The sequence below is a fragment of the Impatiens glandulifera genome, chromosome 5 (assembly GCF_907164915.1).
Source record: "Impatiens glandulifera chromosome 5, dImpGla2.1, whole genome shotgun sequence".
In the NCBI taxonomy this organism is placed as follows: Eukaryota; Viridiplantae; Streptophyta; class Magnoliopsida; order Ericales; family Balsaminaceae; genus Impatiens; species Impatiens glandulifera.
The window spans coordinates 5,286,278-5,311,885 of NC_061866.1; the positions used below are offsets into that span (position 1 = coordinate 5,286,278).

At 33.1% G+C, this 25,608-nt stretch overlaps 4 protein-coding genes and 1 non-coding gene across 5 annotated transcripts; 3 read left to right on the forward strand and 2 right to left on the reverse strand.

Annotated features, from left to right (window-relative positions):
- Positions 1 to 204: 204 nt before the first annotated feature.
- On the reverse strand, positions 205 to 277 carry TRNAA-CGC. The gene has a single exon. It is a non-coding gene; the product is annotated as a tRNA-Ala (tRNA).
- A 1,158-nt stretch (positions 278 to 1,435) lies between these two features.
- LOC124940140 (adenylate kinase 1, chloroplastic) lies at positions 1,436 to 2,925 on the forward strand. The gene is made up of 4 exons (XM_047480622.1): positions 1,436 to 1,801; positions 1,967 to 2,107; positions 2,191 to 2,463; positions 2,546 to 2,925. The coding sequence occupies exons 1-4, from the start codon at positions 1,502 to 1,504 to the stop codon at positions 2,687 to 2,689; spliced, it is 858 nt and encodes a 285-aa protein (XP_047336578.1). The 5' UTR covers positions 1,436 to 1,501; the 3' UTR covers positions 2,690 to 2,925.
- Positions 2,926 to 5,086: 2,161 nt separating this feature from the next.
- On the forward strand, positions 5,087 to 13,911 carry LOC124937462 (two-component response regulator-like PRR73). The gene is made up of 10 exons (XM_047477731.1): positions 5,087 to 5,359; positions 5,762 to 6,106; positions 6,291 to 6,452; positions 6,568 to 6,701; positions 8,055 to 8,216; positions 9,179 to 9,350; positions 9,451 to 9,865; positions 10,053 to 10,098; positions 10,330 to 10,773; positions 13,572 to 13,911. The coding sequence occupies exons 2-10, from the start codon at positions 5,773 to 5,775 to the stop codon at positions 13,677 to 13,679; spliced, it is 1,977 nt and encodes a 658-aa protein (XP_047333687.1). The 5' UTR covers positions 5,087 to 5,359; positions 5,762 to 5,772; the 3' UTR covers positions 13,680 to 13,911.
- A 1,541-nt stretch (positions 13,912 to 15,452) lies between these two features.
- LOC124938908 (zinc finger protein 551-like) lies at positions 15,453 to 16,184 on the reverse strand. Its single transcript, XM_047479429.1, has 2 exons — positions 15,749 to 16,184; positions 15,453 to 15,706 (listed from the first exon to the last, which is right to left on the reverse strand). The coding sequence occupies exons 1-2, from the start codon at positions 16,182 to 16,184 to the stop codon at positions 15,453 to 15,455; spliced, it is 690 nt and encodes a 229-aa protein (XP_047335385.1).
- A 7,183-nt stretch (positions 16,185 to 23,367) lies between these two features.
- LOC124938909 (WRKY transcription factor 44) lies at positions 23,368 to 25,608 on the forward strand. Its single transcript, XM_047479430.1, has 6 exons — positions 23,368 to 23,523; positions 23,690 to 23,890; positions 23,976 to 24,065; positions 24,176 to 24,678; positions 25,057 to 25,188; positions 25,272 to 25,608. Exons 2-6 carry the CDS (start codon positions 23,699 to 23,701, stop codon positions 25,432 to 25,434), a joined length of 1,080 nt encoding a protein of 359 aa, XP_047335386.1. The 5' UTR covers positions 23,368 to 23,523; positions 23,690 to 23,698; the 3' UTR covers positions 25,435 to 25,608.

Below are 25,608 nucleotides of genomic sequence, written 5' to 3' on the forward strand. Positions count from 1 at the left end.
GGAATTGAACAAGAAATGAGTAGAACACACACCAATAAACAAAATGAACTATGATCTTTCATGCAAAATAAGTGTTCTACCATATGAGTAACACTAACCAAAATAAATAAAATGAATTCATATCTTACATGCAAAACAAATATTTTAACATATGAGCTACATTTTTAATTATTTCACACATTTAATATATAATCAAAAACAAAATGGAGATGCGGGGAATCGAACCCCGTGCCTCTCGCATGCGAAGCGAGCGCTCTACCATATGAGCTACATCCCCAATTATTATTCTTATTTTTCAAATTCTATTTTATCAATTGAAAACATGTGATGATAGAACTAATATAATGTTTTAATTTTTTAATTTGTACTATAAAATAACTCAAGTACCAATAATTTTTTTAAAAGATTAAATGTAACAAATTCAATTATAAGTCAATAGGAAAATACCTAAGAATTTAAGTTAGTGTGGACATGAAAAAAATTTGAAGCATGCTTTTGCTTTTTTTTAAAATTAATTATGAATGCAATGAGATTAGATTTGTGCCTATTTATGAGAATTAGTAATACTGAATTAAATTTAAAAAATTAGGGATTATGCCACAATTTTTTGGGATGGGTTTGAGTCACCTAAGTTTTAAGTAGATGTGCCTATAGTCATGAATCACGACGGTGTGATTATACTAGCTTACAATTAAGGATGACAATTTGAAACTGCCCTACGGTAATTGAATCGAATTGTCTCATTTGGGGCGGTTTTTCCTCAAAACTGAACGGGGATGGAACGAGGATGGTATTTGTGTATCCACCTGCTTCGAACACTATAAATATTTTTAAATATATAAAATCACCCATATATTAATTTATTCATTATATTTTATAAGAGTGGTAAGTTTATTTATTTATAATAATAATAAAATTTTAATATATTATATTAAAAATTTGTTTATATAATTTTATTGTATAATTTTTTATTTTTTTAAAAAATATTTTATAAACGGTGCCCTGCGGGGATTCTCTGAAATCGAACGGGGCGGGAATGATTTTAAAAAAATTTCCAAAATAAAAACGGGACTGGAATGATAAATGCATTCTCCGTCCCAAACCGCCTCATTGTCATCGTACTTACAATATTAACATCATCAAAATAAAAATTAAAAATTAAAAAAAAAGAAAAAAAAACTCCATTTTGTGGTTTGTGTTGTCTATTTTTTTTTTTTTTTTAGATTCTTATTTCTTTGAGTTATTTTTCTAAAGCTTTGTTATTTTTTTGGTTAGTAGCTTTATAATTTAATTTTTCTTTTATATAGGTTTGATATTTTTTTACATATTTGATTGTCGTGTTGTATTGTCGGTCTTGATGTGCTTTCGGCCTGCGTCGTGTGGGGGACAGACTTTCTCGTTTACCCAACTATTTGAGACCCAAAAACCGATACCTTTCTTCTTCTCTCTCTAGCACCGCTGCCTTGTTTTCTTCTTCTGCGATAAGCAGATCCAAAATCCAATGGCGGCCGTCAATCGTCTGCTTAAACCGTCGCCGTTATCCTCCTTCGCCGCTATCTCCTTCCGGCGATATCTATCCACCACCGCTGCTACATCACCGGAGACCGTTCACCGCACGATTCTACATCCTCCGCGTTTAGATTCCAAGGTCAGAAATGTCCAGTGGGTGTTCTTAGGTTGTCCTGGTGTCGGTAAAGGAACCTATGCTAGTCGCCTATCTACTCTCCTAGGCGTTCCTCACATCGCTACCGGAGATCTCGTTCGCGAAGCCCTCGCCTCTAATGGGCCTCTCTCTAATCAGGTACAATTTCATGTTTTGTAAGCTGAAGTTCAAATATTTATGACCTAATCTTTGGAGGACGAATTCAATGTCAGACTAATTTGTAGCTATGTTTAGTTTGCTTCTTTGAAACCCTTCAGGGGCACTTCAAATTCATTGAATTTTTGTTATGTGATCTGTTTGTAGCTAGCTGAAATTGTAAATCAAGGGAAGTTGGTTTCAGATGAGATCATAATAAGCTTGTTGTCGAAGAGACTAGAGGCTGGAGAAGCTAAAGGTGAATCTGGCTTCATTCTTGATGGTTTCCCTAGAACAATAAGACAAGCGGTAATAGTCTTTTTTTCTTTAACTCTGAAGTATCATATCCTATTTAGTTTCAAGACATAAGCTTCCGTTATGTAAACTTTCAGGAGATAATGGATGATGTAACAGACATTGATTTGGTGGTTAACCTAAGGCTGCCAGAGGAGATTCTGGTCGAGAAATGTCTTGGGCGAAGGATTTGCAATGAATGTGGGAAGAATTTCAACGTGGCCACCATTAATGTGAAGGGTGAGAATGGACGACCCGCAATCACCATGGCTCCACTTCCTCCTCCCCAACAATGTGCTTCGAAGCTCATCACTCGAGCAGATGATACTGAGGAAGTAGTGAAAGAAAGGCTTCGTATATATAGTGAAAAGGTAATATTCATTATTTTCGTAATTTCTTTTCTGTATTCTATTTCTCAAAAGTAATAAAGACATTGTGTTTCTTTTTTTTCAGAGTCAACCTTTGGAAGATTTCTATAGGAATCAAGGGAAATTGCTAGAATTTGATCTTCCTGGAGGGATACCCGAATCCTGGCCAAAGTTGCTTGAAGCTCTTAGACTTGATGATCAGGAGGAAAAGCGATCTGCCATAGGTTAAGTCCTTTTGCATTTACTAAACTAATATCATTCTTTTGCATGTTGTTCAAGGTGCTGCATGCCAAACAATTTTTGCAGAAGCAAGGCAAAAATAGCATCTTGTCTTTTTGAGGAATAATTATTTTGAACATGCCATGTGTGATGGCTTTGAATTTCTTTTTGTTGTTTGATGAGATATAGGGTCATTTTGGAATTTCGGATGGAAACTGTCAATAAATTTATGAAAATTGCGTTAAATCATAAATGTGATCCCATCTGGATCCACATTGATATAGTTGTTCTTTAGGTTATTAGCAATGATTAAAAAAGTTATTTTCTTTTCTTGGCTACGAAGTGGGTCATGTCGGGTCCATGATGGGTGGCCTGGATCGGACTGTGAAAGGCTCCATCTTTATAAGAAATTATTCTTCATCATCCTGGTTATCTGGTGGATCATTTGGCTCGAAATTAGAACTTTCTATGACAAGGCTCGACATGCAAGTCTGGCCTTTAGCTGAGTTAAAGTCCTTTGTCCTTTTAGCTTGTTTTTGTTGTTTCAAATAGCATGATGGAACGAGTGCAGTCATATTGTAATCTGCAATTGCTTCTGCGATTATACTAAGCCACTGGGGTAGTCGGAACTGCAACAAATAAATTATTGTTTGCTTCAAAGCACCCAACTCATCCATCCTTAAGAACACTACAATTTGACACTGAAAATATCTAAAAAGCATGTGATTGATTCATGGTGTCTTCAAAGAATGTCTACCTGTCATCCGTTAGGGTTCAATTTCTTTGTGCATTTCCTCTTTTTTTCGATGAATGATTGATGAATGATTATCTATAGACTTTTCTATGTCTATAGATAGACAGGCTCCAGTTGGCTGTTCAAGTTATGGCATTATTTGTCACATGACCTCTCAAACATTTATTGAAAAATCACCAACAAATGTGATATAAATAGTACCAATTCAAGAACATGTAGACTCAGTAAACAGATCAAGATAGACATGTGAAGAATCATTTTCTTGTTCGTTATTCGAATCAGAACGGACGCCAGTTAGACTTTTCAAGATCTCGTTAGGGGATATTTGGGTGGTGCGATTTGATTTTTTCAGTGAGTGAAATTTGTAGTCCTATTTTCCTTGACCATGCGTACTTGACCTTCAAAGTAGTCATGTTTGCTGGTCATGATATATATGATATTCATAAAACATGTTTTTTTTTTAAATATCAACTTTATGCAATCAAACCTTATAAAAGAAAAAAAAACAATAAATAAGAAGAATTTTAAATGTCAAATTTTAAATTCAATAAGATTGAAAAATTATCTTCCCGTACAAGTTCCTATTTTTTGATTTTTCGGATTGAGGTAAACGTGTAACATAAATTTTTTGACACTCATATTCATAATTTTTCTCTTCGAAAACTATTCAATCTTTTTCTTTCTAGATTTGTTTGCCACATAATTAAGATAATTTGTTTTTAATCGTTCGCTATTTTTTTTTTTTTTTGTTAAAGCTCAATTCAATCGATTTAACTACATAAAAACATGTTAATATATAATATTAATTTAAAATACATTATTGAATTATACATAGAAGATTAACTTAAAACCCTCACTATTTATTGATATGATACTATGAAGGACTTATATATTACAATTTCATATTAGATTACATCTCTTTTATTATTGTTTTTATTTTAGTATTAGTATTTCTGATATGTCTCTTCACATAGTTGACTAGCCACCTCCACAATCATATAAACTCCAATTTTATTTTTATTCTTTTCTTTTAGAGAGTAAATAAAAAATATTATATCAAGACCCTCATCTCATTTATATAGATTATGTTTATTTTATAGATATTAATTTATGTATCTAAAATGGCCTATAATAATGATATATAATAATATTCTTAACATATATAATAAATATGATAATAATAACATCATTCTTTAATCTAAAGATAAAAAATAATTGAACAACTATGTATTAAAGACAATATTTTGACAATTGATGATATATATTCTTAAAATTAAGGAAACTTGTGAGTGTTACTATTTTAATTTTTCAATACAAACTTTTTCAATTTGTAAAGAAAACTTTGAGGAAATTAAATAAAGAAATATAAATTAAATAGGCTATTTTACAATGATATATAAATTAAAGGGTCTATTTGATTCAAAGAAAAGTATCTACAAATATATCTCAGAAAGATCTCTCATGATGTGGCACCAAGGCCTCAAACGCCTGCTTCAGATATTGTCCAGATCAGAAAAACACGTCATCCAAAATCAGCCACGTATCACAGGTCCCTGATGACATGGCGATTAGTGGATCGACCTTTAGTCCACGTCATCAACCTCTGACTCCCATGATCCCATCCCAAACAACTGTTTCAAATTCCCCTGTCTAATCATTTTTCGTCTCTTTCTCTCTCTTCTTCATCCTTACACTTTCTCTCTCTCTAAATCCCGTTTTTCCCAAAACGTTGAAGCTATTTTGCTGCTACCCAAAAGCCAACAAACTGACAAATCATCATTTTTTGTTTGTTTTTTTTGTTTGTAGTTGTAATTGATAATCGTAGTTCAGCAGAATCAGTACTTTGTTCTGCAAGATTTGATGGTGTTTTTGGGAGTTCAATAGGAACTGGATCGTGATTTGACAACCGGGAAGTTATATGAGAAGGTGATTTCTTCAACTTACTTTTTACATATTTATAGATGTTTAGTAATTAGTATGATCTTGAATTGATTAGCTCCCTGTTGATTACATTTACTAGCTCGATTATGTTTTGTATCTGTCATAATTTACTGTGATTTCATTTTAAAATTGAGCTTGTCTGGTGCCTTATTGTCTGCCTGGAGTTAATTTTCACCTGTTATTAAATGTTTCTCAGGGCTTTGATATCTTCCTGCTGTTTAGGGTTTTGAGGATGTTCATATTGACTGTTGTATGTTTTTTTCAGTAGTTAATAGAACAAGGGAAAACTCAAGAATGTTTGATTGAATCATTAGATCACGTTTTTCAGTCCTTTTGTTTTCACCCTCAATAATCTGAATTTTTTTCAATGTGGTTGGAACTTGGCAGGGTCTGCTTTGATGATTATGGATGGTAATAGTAAAAAGAGATTTCTGGAATTGAATAATGGTCTCGATACTGTAGATAGCTATGAACAAACAGATGGGGAACAAGTTGGTAGTGGTGAGGATGCATCACCATTGATGAACAAAAGGGGAAAAGATATAAAAGGTGGAAATTGGGATGCCCAGCTAGGTCAGGGAGTTGTCCAAGTATCGCAGCAACTTACTCGAGGGAATTCAGAATGCTGGGAAAAATTTCTTCCGGTCAGATCCATTAAAGTTCTGCTAGTTGAAAATGACGATGCTACTCGCCATGTTGTTACTGCATTACTACGGAATTGCAACTATGAAGGTGAGTTGTTTCCTTAAGAAACTGAAGAGATTGGATTATCTTCTATCCACTACCAATGTTTTTTTTTCAAGGAAATGAACTTTTCTTAAAAATATTATGTAATGATTTTCAAATTGTAAGACTTGCTCTTCATCTTTGCCTCTCTTTTTATCTATTCTTTTCAATCCATTTTTTTTATTGGCAGTGAAGGTAGCAGCTAATGGGTTGCATGCATGGAAAATCTTGGAAGACCTAACAAATCATATTGATCTTGTTTTAACCGAGGTTGTCATGCCATGTGTATCTGGAGTTGGTCTTCTGTACAAGATAATGAGCCATAAAACACGCAAGAATGTACCGGTGATTAGTAAGTAATTTTCCTTTCACCCTTTGAAATTCTACAATGGAATACCAAACATGAGTTAGTTTTGCACCTTATCAAAGAGGATGTAGACTAATATACCCTCTGAGAAATTGTGCAGTGATGTCATCTCATGATTCAATGGGTTTAGTTTTTAAGTGCTTGTCGAAAGGGGCAGTTGACTTTCTTTTGAAGCCTATTCGGAAGAATGAGCTTAAAAACCTCTGGCAACATGTTTGGAGGAGATGCCACAGTGTAAGTTAGCATGTAACTGTTTCTGTTTACATGGAATATGTTTAGCAATAGCAGCAAAGCAAAATGAGAATGAGGAATTTGTTACCTATTAACGTATCAACTTCCATATCAGCATCAACTGATTTAGCTTCAGTGATTTATCACATAACAAGTCTGTACTGTTTTATTCTTTTTGAAAAAAATGAAAATTCCATAAAAATTCATAGTCAACGCGAAAGTCGCATCGGCTATAATCGGAAGAAACGAAGTGAGTACAATTCTTGACGTGAGTGGTCATGAATTTGAGAAAAGACATTAGTGGTGCTTGCTCGAGAAAAACTGAAAATACAATAATCACTCATTTCATGTCGTCATAGTAGACCAAGAAGAAATTCATTTTTTGCTCTTTCCAATTTTGTCACCTACTCTTCATGGATCTGATTTTCTCTTTATTGTTCTGATCCTTAATAGCGTATTCAATACACTTAGTGACTTTGCCCCACTATTCAAATCCTCTGTACGCATGTGGAATTCATCTTTGTGTCATCCTCTGCGCGCTCCTAACATTCCTCAAGTCACTTCTAATCCTCCTCGTTGAATGTAGGAGCCATAAAACAAAGTTAATAGTGGCATCAGTTGGAACAACAACTTGTTGAAACTGTCAGATCTGCTCCCAAACCATCAAATAATTATGTCTTTTCTTTTCTTACCAACAAAAGAAGTAAGGGACAATGCCGTGCTGTTACCTTCTACTCCTTGTTGATATCTATCTGACATTGATATGAATTAGCATTGTGACCATTCTAAGGTCTTTGGTGTTCCTTTCATTGAAAAATTGAAATTATTAAATTGAAACTATGTAAGATAGTCAACTATGAGCTCACGTCAGTAGCATGGTCATAAAAGCAATAGTGAATTTGCAATGACCAAGAGGCAAGGAGGCCCAGCGTATCTGGCCATTGATAATCTCAGGCCTGTCTGGAAAACTAACCATTCTCTATTGACTTCATTGAAGTTCATCAATATATAACTCTTCCTCAACCCCCGTAGTTTTTGTGTCCTTCTGGTAGACCATATCCAAACATCCCTAACAAGTGTATTAGGTAGAGATCTTTCAAAAGATAGTATGGTAGATTTGGGGATTTGTCTAATGGATGTAATAACTGAAGAAATCATGGACCTTGTGGTGTACATTATCATGTTCTTCCATATAATGGCCCACAAAACATCCAAGGAACTTTAATCTTCTGGATTGATCTTCCTTTACAGGATTTCATGTTCATCAGTTGTTTAACGCATTCATTATTCTGTGATAATATGATAATAATCCTTGAACAATCATCATTCTCATGTATTAAATAATTTTTATTTTAGTCTAGCGGCAGTGATAGTGAATGTGGTACCCAAGCTGAAGCATTTAGCCAAGTAAAGAGTAGTGATAGATCTGAAAATGGAAGTGGAAGCAATGATGCAGAAGAGAATGGCAGCATGAGTATGAACGTCGTGGATAGTAGTGATAATGGAAGTGGAACACAGGTATTATCACTCCTCTGCAAATGTTTTTATCTAGTATTCTATATTAATGTGTACTGCAGATGTATGAGTGTGAGACAAATTGCTTTATGCTTTTGACAGCGTTACTATTTTTGTTCACACTAATGAACTCTCATGTGTGATAATATTTTTTGTATTCACTAGTGACAGTGCTTCTATTGGTTATATTTGTCCTGTATTTGAATCTATTAAGAATATATAGCTTCTACATTACTCCATTTTTCTCTACAATTGGTACATTTTATTCACTTTCTTTTGAATATCAAAAGTTCATTTTTTTTGTATCATGTCTTGTACAAGGCTGCTGAATCCAGAACCAACTTTAGGAATGTCATAGTTTGCTTCGTCTTCCTTATCTGCATGACGGAGAAAGATTTACAATTTGAAAGACCTGAACTTAGATATCCGATTCTTACTGAATTTCAATTCAAAAGTTTTATGCTTCCTAGCTCCACTAAATTCATGGGCAAAACGGAATTTTCATCTTTAGGCAATTGGTTTCACTTTGAACTAAATGCCTAATGGTCCAAACATAAGAGACATTTCTTTTTGCGAGAATAACTAATCTCGATCAGTCAATCTGTTAAAACTGAGAATCTAGGACAACAAACTTTAGATTTTGTAACTAGTAGACTTAATTTCTTTAGAATTGACAAAAGAAGTGCAAAATGTTACTTCTGTTTCATTAATTTTGTCAGAATAGACAACATAATTATTTTCCTTCAATTTTCAAACAAATTAGAGAATTCTTTAATTCAATTTTTTTTTTTCTTTCTTTCTGAAGGCTTGTTTAGCTAAGAGGTAAAGCACAAGGCTTATGACTGAGTTTGAGCCTTCATGATTCAAATTTTTTTCTCAACAACAAACTAGTGTTATTATCATTTTCCCTAATTTAGAGTTAGGTAAAAAGTAGAGTAGAATTATGTTAGATTCACATTTTGCAGAGCTCTTGGAAAAAACAAGCTTTAGAGCTTCAAAGTTCCCAAACTATGCCCACATGTGATCAAGTGGAAGAACATCCAAACAGCACTTGTGCGCAAGTAATCCATCCGTTGGTCAGATCTTCTAGCATCACAACTCCATTTGTCTCAGCAACACTGAACTGCCTAGAACAAGGTGTGTTCAGTGTTTCTGAAGCTTACATAAACAAGGACTGTCATGTACCTTTAACTTCTTTTTATTATTTGAAATTCTTCTGGTTCTCCTTTTGCCCCAGAAAATCCTGCTGAGATAAAGGTAATGATGAACAGTGGAACTAGAACTTCTGGTCTAGAATCTCATTTCCTTGTTGAGAGTCCATATAAACTTCATGGAAGAAAACAGACATGTCCCTCTGAAATGGATTCTAACACAATTAGTAAGGAAAAAGGCGAACTAAATCTAAATGGTGTGTGTTCATTAGCAAAATATAAAATGGTCTTGACCGACACATCTGATCCTCATGTGGATAGCAGAAGAATTATGGTCCCAAAGGAGCTGTCCAAAGCTTCAGATATGAATGACAAAGTTGATAGTGATTATAAAGGTCTTTCAGCACCTGAGATTAATTTTAAAAGGTCTAGAGAGGTCAAAGATTCTGGAAAGGCACTTCAGGATGACTGTAGTATTTTGAGACCTTCAGCATTCTCAAGGTATGTACAAATTTAAAGGCTTATGCAGCAAACCAAACATCAAAGCTGGAAGGAGTTGTATATGCTATTTTTTTTCTCAATAATTTTCATATTTGAGTACTTCCTCAGAAGCTACCATTGTTGTAAAACTCAAACTAGACTTGGGACAACAATTTGTGCTGATTCAAGAATATCTTCTGCTTTGCAGATATAATGTAGCATCAACCATTTTAATTGCTCCATGTGAGAATAAAGTGAGTATATCCTCACTTGATAATATACATAATTCTATGAAGGAAACAGCTATCAGTAATCAGCCTCTCTATCATTATGAAAATGGTGTTAACCATAATTATGACATGGGCTCCACCACAAATAAAGGTTTTGCTTTCAAAGACAAATCAAAGTCAACATAAAATGCAAATGTATGTAACTTCAGCATTTTCTTTTGCAATCTCTGAACAAACTTTGTTTGTGAACCTCAGCAAGTCATAGCAGTTAAGGAAGCTGAGGGGACCACTATGGCTCATCAAGGAGGCTCGCCAAAAGAACTCCCAGTTCGACACCTCCATCACCACTGTAATAGTTTTCTAAAGGATAAACCAGAGACAACATCTAACCATGATGACTTTTCATTTAACAAGTTGACAACAGATGCTCCACATTGTGGATCATCAAATGTAAATGATGGACCTATAGAAGTTAATGCTGGAAACTACAGTTTCAATAGGAGTGCCTCAGGCAGTAACCATGGTAGTAATGGTCAAAATGGCAGCAGCACAGTTGCAAATGCTGGAGGGACAAATGCAGGTGGCACTAACTTTGGATCTGGAAGAAGTGGAGTTGACAACGCTAGCGGAAGTCGCAGTGGTGACAATATTGACCAAAACAAAGCAGCTAAAAGGAAGGAGAGATGCTTCCAAAAGAAGGTAATTATACTCTTTTTCGTGAGCAATGTATCCGTATTTTATTCTTCTTTCTCATTAATACATCCTTCTATACCCTGAAGATATCTGTCACTAGTTTATGCTTTATATTACATTTTCCTGTGCTATGTTACTGTATCATTGATGTCATGATTATGTGATGATGCTAAATAGAACAAGAGCTAAACTGATGTACTGTGAACTTGTATTGACACTAACCTAGCTTCCAAGTGCAGAAATACCCTGTAACAGCAATCAAACAATAAAATGAGAACAAAGAGAAGATGGAATCTTAGCAATCACCTACAATTATCAAGATATTAGTTAGAAGAGAACTATGAAATCTGAGTAGGGAAGTAGAGAGAATGAGGAAGCACCTTGAGAGGGAAACTCAATGTTTCAAAATGATATTCTGAATAATCTCTATTAACTAATTACTTGCTGAAGCATTAGGTAGTGCTGTTACACAGCTTCTTATTTTCTTGCTGGCCTAACTTAATTACTGCCAGCTTGTTCTAGGGTTAGTAACCCTAACCCTAATTATTCTCTTATAACATTATGTTTGTCAGAATCATGAAATATAGTCTGGCTAGATATGTAGAACTGTTAATTTGACTTAATTGGCATTCTCTAGGCCTATTGGATTACCTATCAATTTTTGTTGACTTGTGGGCTAAGCTTAAGTTACTTTTTTTAGCTAGTCCTAGTATTTACCATTGTAATCATATCATGTGTACATGATATCCATGAAAATGAAAGAAGATAAAAGGCTCCTAACACTATCAACCTATAGCAATTGGATAGGAATTCAACTCTAAATTCAGTACATCACCTAGCTTATCGATACCTAAATGGTAGTCCATGTAAATGTAATTTCAGTAGCTGTGTTAGAGAAGAAGCTATATTTAAGATCGTCTGTAAATAGTGCTTTATATGATCGTTACAGTAGAGTAGCCAGGTCTCAAATTTTGAAATCTAAAGCTTTTACTAGACCATTTAAAATCTTAATATGTAACATTTCTTGTTCATGCTAGGCCTTGTTTGTACCTTTGATGCTTTAGAATGTTACTAAGTCTGTTTCTTGGCTAGAATAATTGTGATCAGATGCTCCTGAATCTAACCTCATTTCCGTTCTGATCTTGGTTGGAATATAGATGGACTTCGTTGTTGAGCCACCATTTATGTTTGATTAGAGGCAATTCCCATGGTGTTGCTAATTCGTTTCTGCAAAGTTGGCAACTCCTCTTTCCTAAAGCCTCCTGAATTCATTTCTTCGGTCGAGGAATTAGTATTGACCTTCTATTTAAGTGTCTTCAATCAGCTGGTTTTCCATGAATTTTCCAGCACGTGTCTTTGGTGTGTCCAGTCTTCATGTTGTGTTCACACATAAGTTTCCTCACTGTTTATATGTATCACGTCTCTTATGCTGCTAAGGAAAAACCTTCATTTGAAGTGGTTCCCTATATAGCTTTTTATTACTCTCCCTCATTCTTACTTGATAGACTACTCCTATGATATTAGTGAGATGTTTGGTTGCCACAACCCTTACTTTGACCTCATTGAACTCCTTGTGAACAACTTGAAGATCTTCCTTTGTTCTATCTCCTTTTTGTATGTTTCTGAATCTTCAGCATTCTTCCATACCATAGAGCTGAACATATCTAGTGATGCCAATATCTGTTCAGTCTGTGAAGGAACCAAGTGATAGATAGGTCTCTGGTATGATTTCAAGGATTTTGGTAGGGTTTTGTAATAGAAATCAGGTAGATCCTCATAAGAGGAGGAAAGAATGGCCTATGCCCTTCGATGATGGAGAACCTCCATAGTCTTGAACTCAATTCATATCTATATCTATTCCATATCCTATGCAAGCTTACTATCATCTATTTGCACCTAGTAATTGGGATAGATGACGAAACAGAGGTAGAAAATGGTGTGATATGAAGAAACTTATGAAGAAACTTTTGATGATGAAGTTTGTTAAGCAACTCCATTTCCCATGTTTGAATGCGAATATTGGAGCTTGTTTGATATGGGGTTATTTGGAAAAGTTTAGGTTATGAAATCAAAATCTTGTTAGATGAAAAAATGGGGAGTTTTTAGATTTAAATTACTAAAAATTGTCATTTTTTTATATAAAATTTGGATTTTTATAAAAAATAAGAAGGAATTTTAATATTTTAATTGATGAATTAAGTGATTTGATAGTTAAAAGGAGTGATGTGATAAAAAATTTCTTGTAAGTAACCCAAAAACCCAAGATCAAACAAACAACTCTCCGGAGGATTTGAGAGAAATTTTGGTGTTTTCACCACAATTGTGACTTGTGATATGATATGTACCACTAGATCTAGAATTTGTAAAAGAAATGTAGATGAGATATAGAATGACTTAAGCCTCATAGAGATAAACCAGATTCAATAACTATTCATTCATTTACTCTAACTATTTAGAAGCTACTAACTCATAAATTCACTAACCCATTTACTAATTAACCCATTAACTTAATATATGTGATTCCCCGGATAAGCACAATCGACAAGTATTCCTTCACTTAATTATTAGAATATTCTTCAACTCTCTTCTATAGACCTTGTTGTAGGTAATATTTATGTGAATATTGCAACTGCTAGGGTGCCTTTTGATTTGAGAGATTCCACTAGCTTAAATGATGAGTTATCTTTTTCTCAGAGTCTTTACCCAACAAGATAAAGAAATTAAAAAGACAATTCATTTCCAAACATCCATTCAAAAACATGCATTCAAATTTAACATCTCGTATACACTGATTTAATTTTCAGGTTCGATACCAAAGCAGGAAAAGGCTAGCAGAACAGAGGCCTCGTATTCGAGGACAATTTGTGCAGCGATCAGATATAGAAAATTCAAGTAGTTCCGAGGATTATTGAAACTATTGTTCATTTCCTGGCCTGAATAAGGTTTGTCCAAATCTGAGGCTCACGAAAACTTGTTACACTTTCACTATTGACTCTTAATTCTGGATTGTGCTAGCTTTTACATGTTTCTATTGCACTGTATATAACCCCATTTAAGACTTATTCCTGCCATTATGAACTACTACACTTGTATTATTTATTAGACTTACTTTTGATAAACTTTCAGTAATCAATATTGCTTTCCATTCAGTAATCAATATTGCTTTCTCAACCTGGACCCCTTTTATTAGTTGTTTTTTCAGTATAAATGGAAAGAAAAAAAAGGTTAGGAAAAAATGAATGGAAAATAAGATAGTAAAATATTTATTTGGAAAGTGTTATTAATTGTACAATAGGCAGCTACTTTCAAAGAGGTCCTAAAGCTATCTACTCTTGTGCTATATTCTTTTCTTTTTTTATTAGTGCAGTACTATATATATATATATATATTTTTCTTTTTCTTTTTTAATCTTAGTGAAAATCGAATCTGAAATCTTTATTTTTGTAAAATTACGCAATTACTTATACTCAACATATTATTTTGTTTGCACTCAACATGTTGTTTGTTGTCAGTATTTGATTTTATTATACTCAATGTTCTTTATATAACATCTCTAATGTAAACAACTCAATATCAAAATAATATTATCTCTTTTTCATTATTCTACCTCGTATCAGAACAAGTTTTTCTATTTTGAAGAACCGATTCATAATTTTTCGTTGCCTCCTCCAATGGTAGAAATAGTTATTGGAGGAGATTTCAAATGATTTAATTATCTCATATTTTCTAAACACTCTTTATCTCTATTTCATCCATCATCCCTTTTATGGATTATTTTCATATCTTTAGATTCGACGGTGATAACTCTCTTGAATGAGCAACTCCGTTAAAATGAATATTCGAGGTAGAGAGAAATTTCTTGGCCGAATTTGTATCAAGCATCGTCTTTGTGTCTCGGATTTTTTTGATATAATCTGTCCAAAATTTATCAATTTTCACTGTCCGTCCAACAACACTATGGCGATTCAAAGCTAATCGATGAAGTGAAAAGATGTCATCACTATCCAGCGAGGCAACGACAATTCAAAGTCACTCATTTTATCAACATTTCATTCACTTGTCAGCCTTCTCTCCGCTCTTCCTTTTAGGTGGTCGATATTCTCACTTGTTGTAACGGAACGCGATAAATGACGTAAGCAATAAAGAATGACACAGATTTTAACGTGGTTCACCAAGATAAAACTTGACTACGTCCACCAGAAAGAGAGAATCTTATTAGGAGATCAGAACAAAGATTACAACAAGATCTTTAACCTGTAAATGTAAAACAAATAGCCGGTCCTTTGATGAAAGAAACTAGGGTTATGACACGAGTTTATATAACACTCGGTTCCCCGAAACCCCAACAATTACAGAAGTGGGACTGGAAACGATGCTCTCAAGGCAAAGACTTCAACTTTCTGAAGTGCCCGACTGCACCTTTAAATAGTCTTCAACTAGGTCAACACAATAATTTGGTAAATAATCTCTAAAATATTATCACAATACTTTCCTAGTTATATTACCATAACAAAAGATCATATTTCCTTTTGTGTTAATTTTATTTCCTTAAATCAAGATTACACACCAAAAAGATATATACTTTTCTTTTGTTCAATATTCTCTTTCCTTGCATCATCAATTCAAGACATCTCAACAAATCTCCAACTTGACTTGAATTCCCTCAAATTTCCTAAATGTATTAATCAATGCCCAAATATTCTATCTCCTCTCTCTGATACAGAGTTGTCATATGACAACTTAACAGATGCATTCGTCAATGTTAGATGGCCCAGATGCACTCGCCGGTGCCGGATGGCCCAGATGTACTGGCCGGTGTCAGATGACCCAGAAACACTCGCTAGTGTTGGATGGCCCAAATGCACTCGCCGGTGTCGGATGGCCCTGATGCACACGCCAGTGCTGGATGACTCAGATGCACTCACCAGTGTCAGATGGCCTAAAAGCACTCAACGATGTCGGATTGCCCAAAACCACTCACCGATGTCGAATGACCCAGATGCACTCGTCGGTGTCGGATGGCCTAGAAGCACTCGCTGGTGCCGGATGGCCCAGATGCAGTCGCCGGTGTCGGATGACCTAGAAGCACTCGCCGGTTCCGGATGACCCAGATGTACTCGTCGGTGTCGGATAACCCAGAAACACTCGTCGGTGCTAAATGGCTCAGATGCACTTGCTGGTGCCGGATGGCCCAAATACACTCGCCGGTTCCAGATGGCCCAAATGCACTCGCCGGTGCCAGATGGCCAAGAAGCACTCACCGGTGCCGGATGGCCCAAATGCAATCGCCGGTGTCGGATGGACCAAATGCACTCACCGGTGCCGAATGGCCCAGAAGCACTCGTCAGTGCCGGATGACCCATATGCACTTGTCTCTCTCTTATAGATCCAGAGTTGTCTCCAAGATAGCTTAACATCTTCTTAGGTAACCTAAATATTCAAGTATACTCAGCAAATCTCCACCTTGACTTGAATACTCTCATTGTTGCAAACCATAATAACTTAGACACATTAATCAATGCTAGATGTGACCTAGATGTATTTGTCAATACTAGAGATGACCCAGATATATTTATCAATACCAGAGATAGCTCAAATACATTAGTCAATGTCAGATGTGGCCTAGATACATTAGTCAATGCCAGAGATGGCCCAAATGCATTAATCAATGTCAGAGTTGACCCAAATACATTAGTCAATGTCAATTGTGGCCTAGATGCATTAGTCAATTCCAGAGATGGCCCATATGCATTAGTCAATGCTAGAGATGGTCCAAATGCATTAGTCAATGCCAGAGATGGCCCAGATGCATTAGTCAATGCCAAAGATGACCCAGATGCATTAGTCAATGACAGAGAAGGCCTAGATGCATTAGTCAATGCCAGAGATGACCCAAATGCATTAGTCAATACTAGAGATGACCTAGATGCATTAGTCAATGCCAAAGATGGCCCAGATGCATTAGTCAATGGCAGAGATGACCCAGATGCATTAGTCAATGCCAAAGATGACCTAGATGCATTAGTCAATGCCAGAGATGACCTAGATGCATTAGTCAATGCCAGAGATGACCCAAATGCATTAGTCAATGCTAGAGAAGGCCCAAACGCATTAGTCAATGCTAGAGATGGCCCAGACGCATTAGTCAATGCCAGAGATGGCCCAGACGCATTAGTCAATGCCAGAGATGCCCAGACGCATTAGTCAATTCCAGAGATGGCCCAGACGCATTAGTCAATGCCAGAGATGGCCCAGACGCATTAGTCAATGTCAGAGATGGCCCAGATGCATTAGTCAATGCCAGAGAATGCACAGATGCATTAGTCAATGCCAGAGATGGCCTAGATGCATTACTGCATCTCTCTTTTAGATTTAGAGTTGTCTCCAAAACAACTTAACAACTCCTTTATTGACCCCAAGTATTCAAGTCGACTTAATAAATCTCCATCTTGACTTGAATACTCCCATTGCTATAAATCATTATGCAACTTCAGAACCAAATACAATATCTTCATAGGTGAATGGTTCTGACATATTCACCTTCCTCCAGAATGACAATATCAACGGTTGTTCTTCTCCTACCGATAACTTCAGCAACCCCATAAACCCTGTCATTTTAGTAGAGCCCTCATATTGATTTACCACATTATCTTCTCCTCCATAATGACAATCTCAACGGTTGTTCTGCTCCTACCGATAACTTCAGCAACATCATAAGTCCTGTCGTTTTAGTAGAGCTCGAATCTTGATCTGCCACATTATCTTCTCCTCCTGAATGACAATCTCAACGGTTGTTCTGCTCCTACTGATAATTTCAGAAACCCCATAAGCCCTATCGTTTTTAGTAGAGCCCACATCTTAATTTGCCACATTATCTTCTCCTCCAGAATGAGATTCTCAACAGTTGTTCTGCTCCTATCGATAACTTCAGCAACCCATAAGTCCTGTCGTTTTAGTAGAGCTCGCATCTTGACCTGCCATATTATCTTCTCCTCCAGAATGACATTCTCAACAGTTGTTCTGCTCCTACCGATAACTTCAGCAACCCATAAGTCTCGTCGTTTTAGTAGAGCCCGCATCTTGATCTGCCATATTATCTTATCCTCCAGAATGACAATCTCAACGGTTGTTTATGCTCATGTTGACAACTTTAGCGACCCCCATAAGCCCTATTGTTTCAACAAAGCCCGCATCTTGATTTGCCACATTGCCTTCCTCTTGAACTTATCGTCTTGATTCTTACTACTGCCAGCTCAATTGAAAGAACAAACAATCAAATAACTTGAAGCTCTGATACCAGTTTGTTGTAACGGAACGCGATAGATGACGTAAGAAATAAATAATGACACAGATTTTAACGTGATTCACCAAGATAAAATTTGGCTACGTCCACCAGAAAGAGAGAATTTTATTAGGGGATCATAACAAAGATTACTGTAAGATAGACTAGGGTTATGACACGAGTTTATATAACACTCGGTCCCCTGAAACCCTAACAATTATAGAAGTGGAACTAGAAACGATGCTCTCAAGGTAAAGACTTCAACTTTCTGAAGTGTCCGATTGCACCTTTAAATAGTCTTCAACTAGGTCAACACAATATTTTGACAAATAATATCCAAAATATTATCACAATACTTTCCTAGTTATATTACCATAATAAAATATCATATTTCTTTTAGTGTTAATCTTATTTTCTTAAATCAAGATTACACACCAAAAAGATATACTTTTTTTTTGTTCAATATTCTCTTTCCTTGCATCATAAATTCAAAACATCTCAACATCACTAAAGCTCTTTCCAAGTCGAATTTTGAATAATTATAAGGAAAGTTGGGGCACTCACAGTATCTATTACTTAACTTGATAGAGTGTAGAATTATGTAATTACTTGCATTTAACATGTTTTGTTTACACTGAACATGTTGTTTTGTTTATACTGAACATGTTGTTTGTTGTCCGTCTTTTCTTTTATTACATTCAATGTTTTTTATACATTACACATTTCTAATGTAACAACAATTCAATATCAAAATAATATTATCCCTCTTTAAATCTTCCTCAGGGTGGTTAGTGTAGTACTATTGAAACTGTAAAGAAAAGATTCAATTCTTGGTTCTTTCAAATTATATATTGATGATGTGACAAACTGCCATGAATATGAGAGGTTTGAATCCCGCTCAATAAGACTTATTAGAGTCTTCTTTAGGAGAACACATGTTTATATCCTACTAAGGTAATTTAAGTGTCAAAAAAGTGATTTCTAAAATAAAAAATGTCACGATTTTGATTTTTATTTAAATCGTCTTCAGTTGAAGTGGAGATCAAAAGAACAAACAGGCTGTAACTTGTGGTTATGGGTATTCTTAGTTTTTTTATTTTATTTTTATGATGCTATGTGTTGTATTTGTATGAACACAGTCTTGTACAGTGCCAATCGTAAGATCCAAATTTTTTTCCTTTCCTTTGTTGTATTGTTTCAAATCCTTCTATGTCTTGTCCCCTTTAAAATATCAAAAATAGTGCTTTGGGAATCCTGCTTTCTCTTCAATAAATGAAATCCCACTAGGCCTTATTTGCAAACACTTTTTTTAATTTAATATTAGTTTAGATTTGACCCTATACTTTTTTAATAAGTTATTTATTGAATTCGGGTCATACTAAGTTTAAATTAAATAGGTTAATGTGACCCATTTGAATCTAATAATTGATGCTTTATAGAGTTGAGTTAGGTGAGCTATTTCATATATTTTTATTATTTACCATTTAAAATTGGTCTTACAGTTTATGGACTACTTTATTAATTTTCATAATAATAAGCTAGATGTTAAAACCAAATATAAAATAATAGTTGTGTCTAATATATATAAAGTTGTACAAATATTTATCATAATCAACGTATTCATATTAAAAAAAATACTTAATATTATTAGTCTATACATAATTATTTTTTTAAAAGTGAGTTTGAATTTTTTTATTTATTAAATATATAAAATATTAAAAAATAAAATTATTGAGTCAATTGTCCATATTTAATTATTCATATTTTATACACAAAATTAATGTAAAATAATATTTAAAATTAATTTAAAAAAATGTATTCTAATATTTAAGATGTATAGTTCATAATTTTATCTTATTTTTAATTTTATAAATTTAATCGTTTCAAGTTTATGGACGAATCAATCCACAAATTAATATTCCGATCTGTTTATTCTAACCAAACAGATCGTGCATGAACTCAGTTATTTGAGAAAAAATATATATATAATATAAGAAATTAATACAAAATTTAAAATTATATAAATGTATTTTCGCATATTTTTCAAAAATATAAATATATTGTCACAAGTTTATCAAACTTTATATTAATTTTAAATTATATTACTATTAGTTATTAGATTAGTTATTAAAGTATGTATTCATATGGTTAAGTTGCAAATTCAAGATCTATATATTATTCTTAATTTATTTTCTAAATTTAATTATTTTAAATTTTATGACGAATTAATCCGCAAATTAACAAACTGATCCCCGTTTATTATAAAAAACAGATAATGTGTTGTGATGGAGTACTTAGTTATTTGAGAAAACTGCATTATATCTTAAGTTGAATTATGAGTTATAACTATTAGTATTATTTTCAATAATAAAAAAAACACTTTCAATTGAAATGATTGTTATAAATATTGATTTGATTCTCATTAACAATATTTTAAGATAAAATAAAAAAAGATTTAAGGGGTTGTTTGGTGGGGGTAGAATCCCTAACACCTCCTCACGTGTGTCTCTTTAATTATCTATTTTCAGCCATAAGATCACTTACATCTTGACCCTTGATTACTAGGGTTTAGAAGGGTCTTAGAATCATCCATCCCTTATCCAAACAAACAAAGTTTCCCAACTACCAGTCCTGGTATAAGCACGTGCCTCTACCTACCTCAACTAACTTTCCACCATACCCTAAATTGATCATAAACCAAACTTTTCTGAATCATTCATTTGGTTACCCATGCATACTTATGTAACTTATCCTTTAATCATTTTTTTGGAATAAGATAAATTTCAAATATAGATGGACAATAAATATACCAGCAATATTTGAATCATACTCCTTCATGTCATGTTCAATTCTTATTGAAATAAGATGCAATGAAAGTGAAAAGTTAGTATGGACACACTTGTACCCAATATATTTTACTTTCTATTGAGAAATTAGCTACAATATTCAAATTCTTATTCATTTTAGAAATAAGTGTTAAGATTTTGTTCTTTTGAGATTCTTAATAAAAATAATAATAATTCTATGTAAAGACAATGCTTAGACCAGAGAAGCTGATTTTCTGACCAAAAAGGGAAACTTTTATGAGATTGGTTGCCAATAAACAATTATTTAGATAGTGGGATTAGTTGAGCTTGTGATGAATTAATTAGTTACAAGTCACTTTGGAAGGACTTCTTGAGTCTAATGAGATTCTTTTTGTTTATTATTTATTTATAAACCTATGAGTACAAATTTCAAGAATTATATCCATAGGGTATTTCTTCTTCAAATCATCCCTAAAATGCTCATGGAGAAAACATAATTGTAAATCGGTCTACATAGAAGACTTAAAATTATTGTTGGGAGTTTCGTAGTAGTTTATTTAAGAAAATAAATCATGCTCGTAAAACAACTCCTTTAAAACAAACTTTCATTCCGACCTAGAATCCCTTTTAGATTTTGTTATCTCAAATAAAAAGGAAAATAAACATGATTAGTCTTAGACTTCTATTAGAATTAATTTGGATTATGTTATTTAAGTGGTGTTTGAGTTTGCATTTTTTTTACAAAGGTTTTTCTGAGTTTAGCAATTTAGATTATGGTTTTAATTCAGTTTTATTTGGCAATAAATTTTAGTTTATAAATATAATATGAAAATCCATTAAACATAACATAAATATTCTTATTGGAATATTTGATGAAAATGACATAAACCATGTACAAATACAATTTTAGTCATTTAAATAAGGTTCATTAAGTTGTCTAATGTTATTGCTAACATTAGTTTTTTCTTTAAAAAAATGACAATAAATTTGTTTGATTAACTAAAATACATTAAGAGCTTGCATTGCATGAACTAGTTTTTTTTTAATTAAAAGAAATATAAAGTGACTTCATTACATTACAAGTGTGATACAAATTAGTCTTACAAATATGGTCATATAACAATTATCCAAAATTAGAAACTCTAAATAATCACAAAAAATTGGTGATAAAATAAAATTTTGACAAATTATTTAATAAAAGGAAAAAAGTTATACATTAGAGGAAGTAGACGAATTTTAGTCTTAGGTCAAAGCCCCTTTAATTAAAAAATTGCAAATTTATGTCATATGACAAAAATGGTTCAATTGCATCTCCCCAAATAACAATTTTTTTTCCTGAAAATTTTGGAGGGTAACTTTGTAATTATACTTAATTTTGTTTTTCTGTTTGGTAAGAATTATGGTTATGTTATATCACAATTTTTGTTTTACAATTGAAGTTATTGTTGTATAAGTAATGTTGAAACAAATAAATTTCTATTTATTAAAGAAATATGCAGTTATTTTTGGACTAGATTATAAACTATTAAGTTACATGACCAATTAAAAGTTTCAAATAAAAAATTACAACAAGAGATTCCAATTATTTACTAAAAAAAATCCTCTTCTAATTAAAAAAATATTAAATTGAAATAAGGATCATAATTATTGGGATTATAATAATTTAATTCAAAATATAAAAAATGATAAACTTGGAATTCTTATTGATATTAGGTCATTAAATTAAACTTTGATCTCATTTAAATACAACTTTTTACTAAATAAAATCACTATTTCACTAACCAACACATATTTACTAAACAAAAATAAATATTTTATTATTGTAATTGAGTTATAACTATAAATGTATTAATATAATAATAATTTTCAGATTCTCTCTATTCAAATTTAAAACTAAACTATCTAAAGTAGTAGGTGAGGATAGTCTTAGCAACAACCATCAACCATGAGCCAACCACCAATAACATTAGTTTCATCAAGAACTAATCACATTATCCAAATAAAAATTAATAATATATAATAATTGTCATAAGAATGTGTAATAATTTTTGTTCTCAAATTTGTTCCAACTAGTTTTGAAAAAAACAGACTAATTTAATTTTCACTTAAAAAATACCCATAAAAAAAAATATTACAAATAATTTTGTGTCAACCTACTCAAAATACTAATAAATAAAAGTATTTATAATCTATTAACTTAGTTTTTATTAATATTATATGACATTACAAATAGATTGAAGGCTAAATAATCATTATTTTATTATGACTTTTTTTTTTATGGATGTCTAGGGTTTAAAAAAACATAAACAAAATATATATTTCACATTCTTAATATTAAATTAATAAACAAATTCTGACAATTTAAATTGTGCACTTTTAGGATCTCCGAAAAATAAAATCTAAGATTGATTTGTCTGAAATCACCCTGATTTTGGATTATGTTCTTCTTCTCTTGTTATTTCTGACCCAGCACTATAAATTGTATACTATCATCTCCTTTTTCTTTCCTCTCAGCTTTTCTCCTTTCTCTAGATTCAAAGTTCTTTAAAAAAAAAAGCTCAAATCTTTGGGTTCTCTGCTTCTTTGGATATACCCACATATTCTAAAGACAAATCCGAAGTGGGTTCCAAAACAAGTGACAAAAAGACTCATAATTTCAAGATTCTGGTGATATGTTCTACTGTTTCTTCTAATGAATCTCCTTTCTAAAATGCTTTCATGTTTAGATCTAGAAGATTATTTGAAACCCATGAAAAAAAAACCCATATTCTAGAGAAGAACTTGTGAGGACTCAAGAATCATATTTGTTGTTTAATTTGATTTCATATTGCAGGTATTGAAAATGAAGATCAAAGAATCAGAAAGGGTAGTGGTATCTAAGCCAGTTGCTTCAAGACCTATTTGTTCAAATTTCAGATCTTTTACAGAACTTCTTGCTGGAGCCATTGATTCTTCCCCACCTTCTGATCATGTGATTCCTATTCCTGCCATTAGACCAAAGACAGTCAGGTTATCAGTCTCTTCTTCTTCAAAGGTATGATTATCTGATTTGATCTTTCTTTCTTCAATGGTAAAATGTTTCTTTTAGTTAATTAACCCTAGTTCATGTTGATTCATAGATTCAGCCTGAGTTTTCAGGAGCTAATGTTGTTCACAAACCGTTGGCTAAAGTCTTGTCGAAAACAAACTTTTCATTCTCCACTAACATGGTTTGTTTGTTTGTTTGATTGTTTGTTGGTTTGTTTGTTTTTAAATCTCTGTTTCATGTTTGTTAATTTTGAATCATAAAAAGTTAATTAAGCTTTACACATATATGCAGGGAAGTAGTTTCAATGGTAATAATACTCAAATTCCAACTCCATCTCCAAGTTACCAGAATCAAGATCAATCCAAATCATTGGAGAGTTTGGAAGATGGCGAGGGTAAAACATCGTGTACACTAACTACTACGACTGATCGTCCCTCTAACGACGGTTATAATTGGAGAAAATATGGTCAGAAACAGGTTAAAGGAAGTGAATTTCCGAGGAGTTACTATAAGTGCACTCACCCGAATTGCCCGGTTAAGAAAAAGGTGGAAAGGTCATTAGAAGGTAGTGTAACCGAATTCGTGTACAAAGGCGAACATAACCACTCGAAACAGAAGCTTCAAAACCGCAATTCATTAGAACATGGATTAATTGATGAGGGTAATAAGAAGAGAAAGGAAGGCTTGGGAAATCAGAATGAGCAGGCTCATCAAACCGGTTTGGGGACTCCAGAGAATTCTTTCTGCCCGAGTGGGGATTGTGAAGAAACCGAGCCCAAGGAAAACCGAAGAAGGTAAGACCTTGTTCATTTGTAGGTTATTGAAAATTTAGTTATCAAGGACATAATGAAAAAATAACTTCTCTAATACTTTGATTAATGATAGGATAGTTGTTATTTGAGATTAAATTCAATAACTCAAATTGAGTTTGGTTGTAGGTTATTTTGATAACCAATAGAAAATTGTGTTATTTAGTATAAATATATAGTTGTACAACAAAAAGAACAAAGTAACTATAGGTTGAATTTTAGTTAATTATTTGATTAACGATGAGATAGTCATTTATTTAAGATTAAATTCAATTAACCAAATCGAACAAGGTCGAAAGGTTTTGTTGGGCTCGGTTATTCATAAAAGTATGTATTAACTGACTTTTGTGTTATATTCTTCAGAAAAAACGAAAGTCTTGAGTGTAGCAAAGGGTATTCGATTGTTCAAAATTCGCCCGATCCTGATGTTGCGGGCGATGGCTTTCGCTGGAGAAAATATGGACAGAAAATTGTGAAGGGAAGTTCATATCCAAGGTGAGGTTGTTTTTCATTTGTTTTCTTTGTCCAAAACTACAAATGAAAATATTTATTAAAATTGTATTTTTTTTTTAATACAGGAGTTATTATAGATGCACAAACGCTAATTGCAACATGCGCAAATACGTAGAAAGGTCATCGGACGATCCGACAGCTTTTGTTACTACTTACGAGGGAAAGCACAATCACGACGCGCCGACTACAAGCTCGAGAGCCTCCAAATCCACCGCAGCAGACAAATAATGAATGAATTAAGACATATGACATAAGCTTATTTATTCTATCATGAATTATTAACATGTTAGCTAATAGAGTTTTTTTTTTATATCTTTTGTTGTTATTTTCTTGGCTTACCAACAACACTTTAATAATATGTTATAATCAAGTGAAATTAATTTGATGGACTAATATACTATT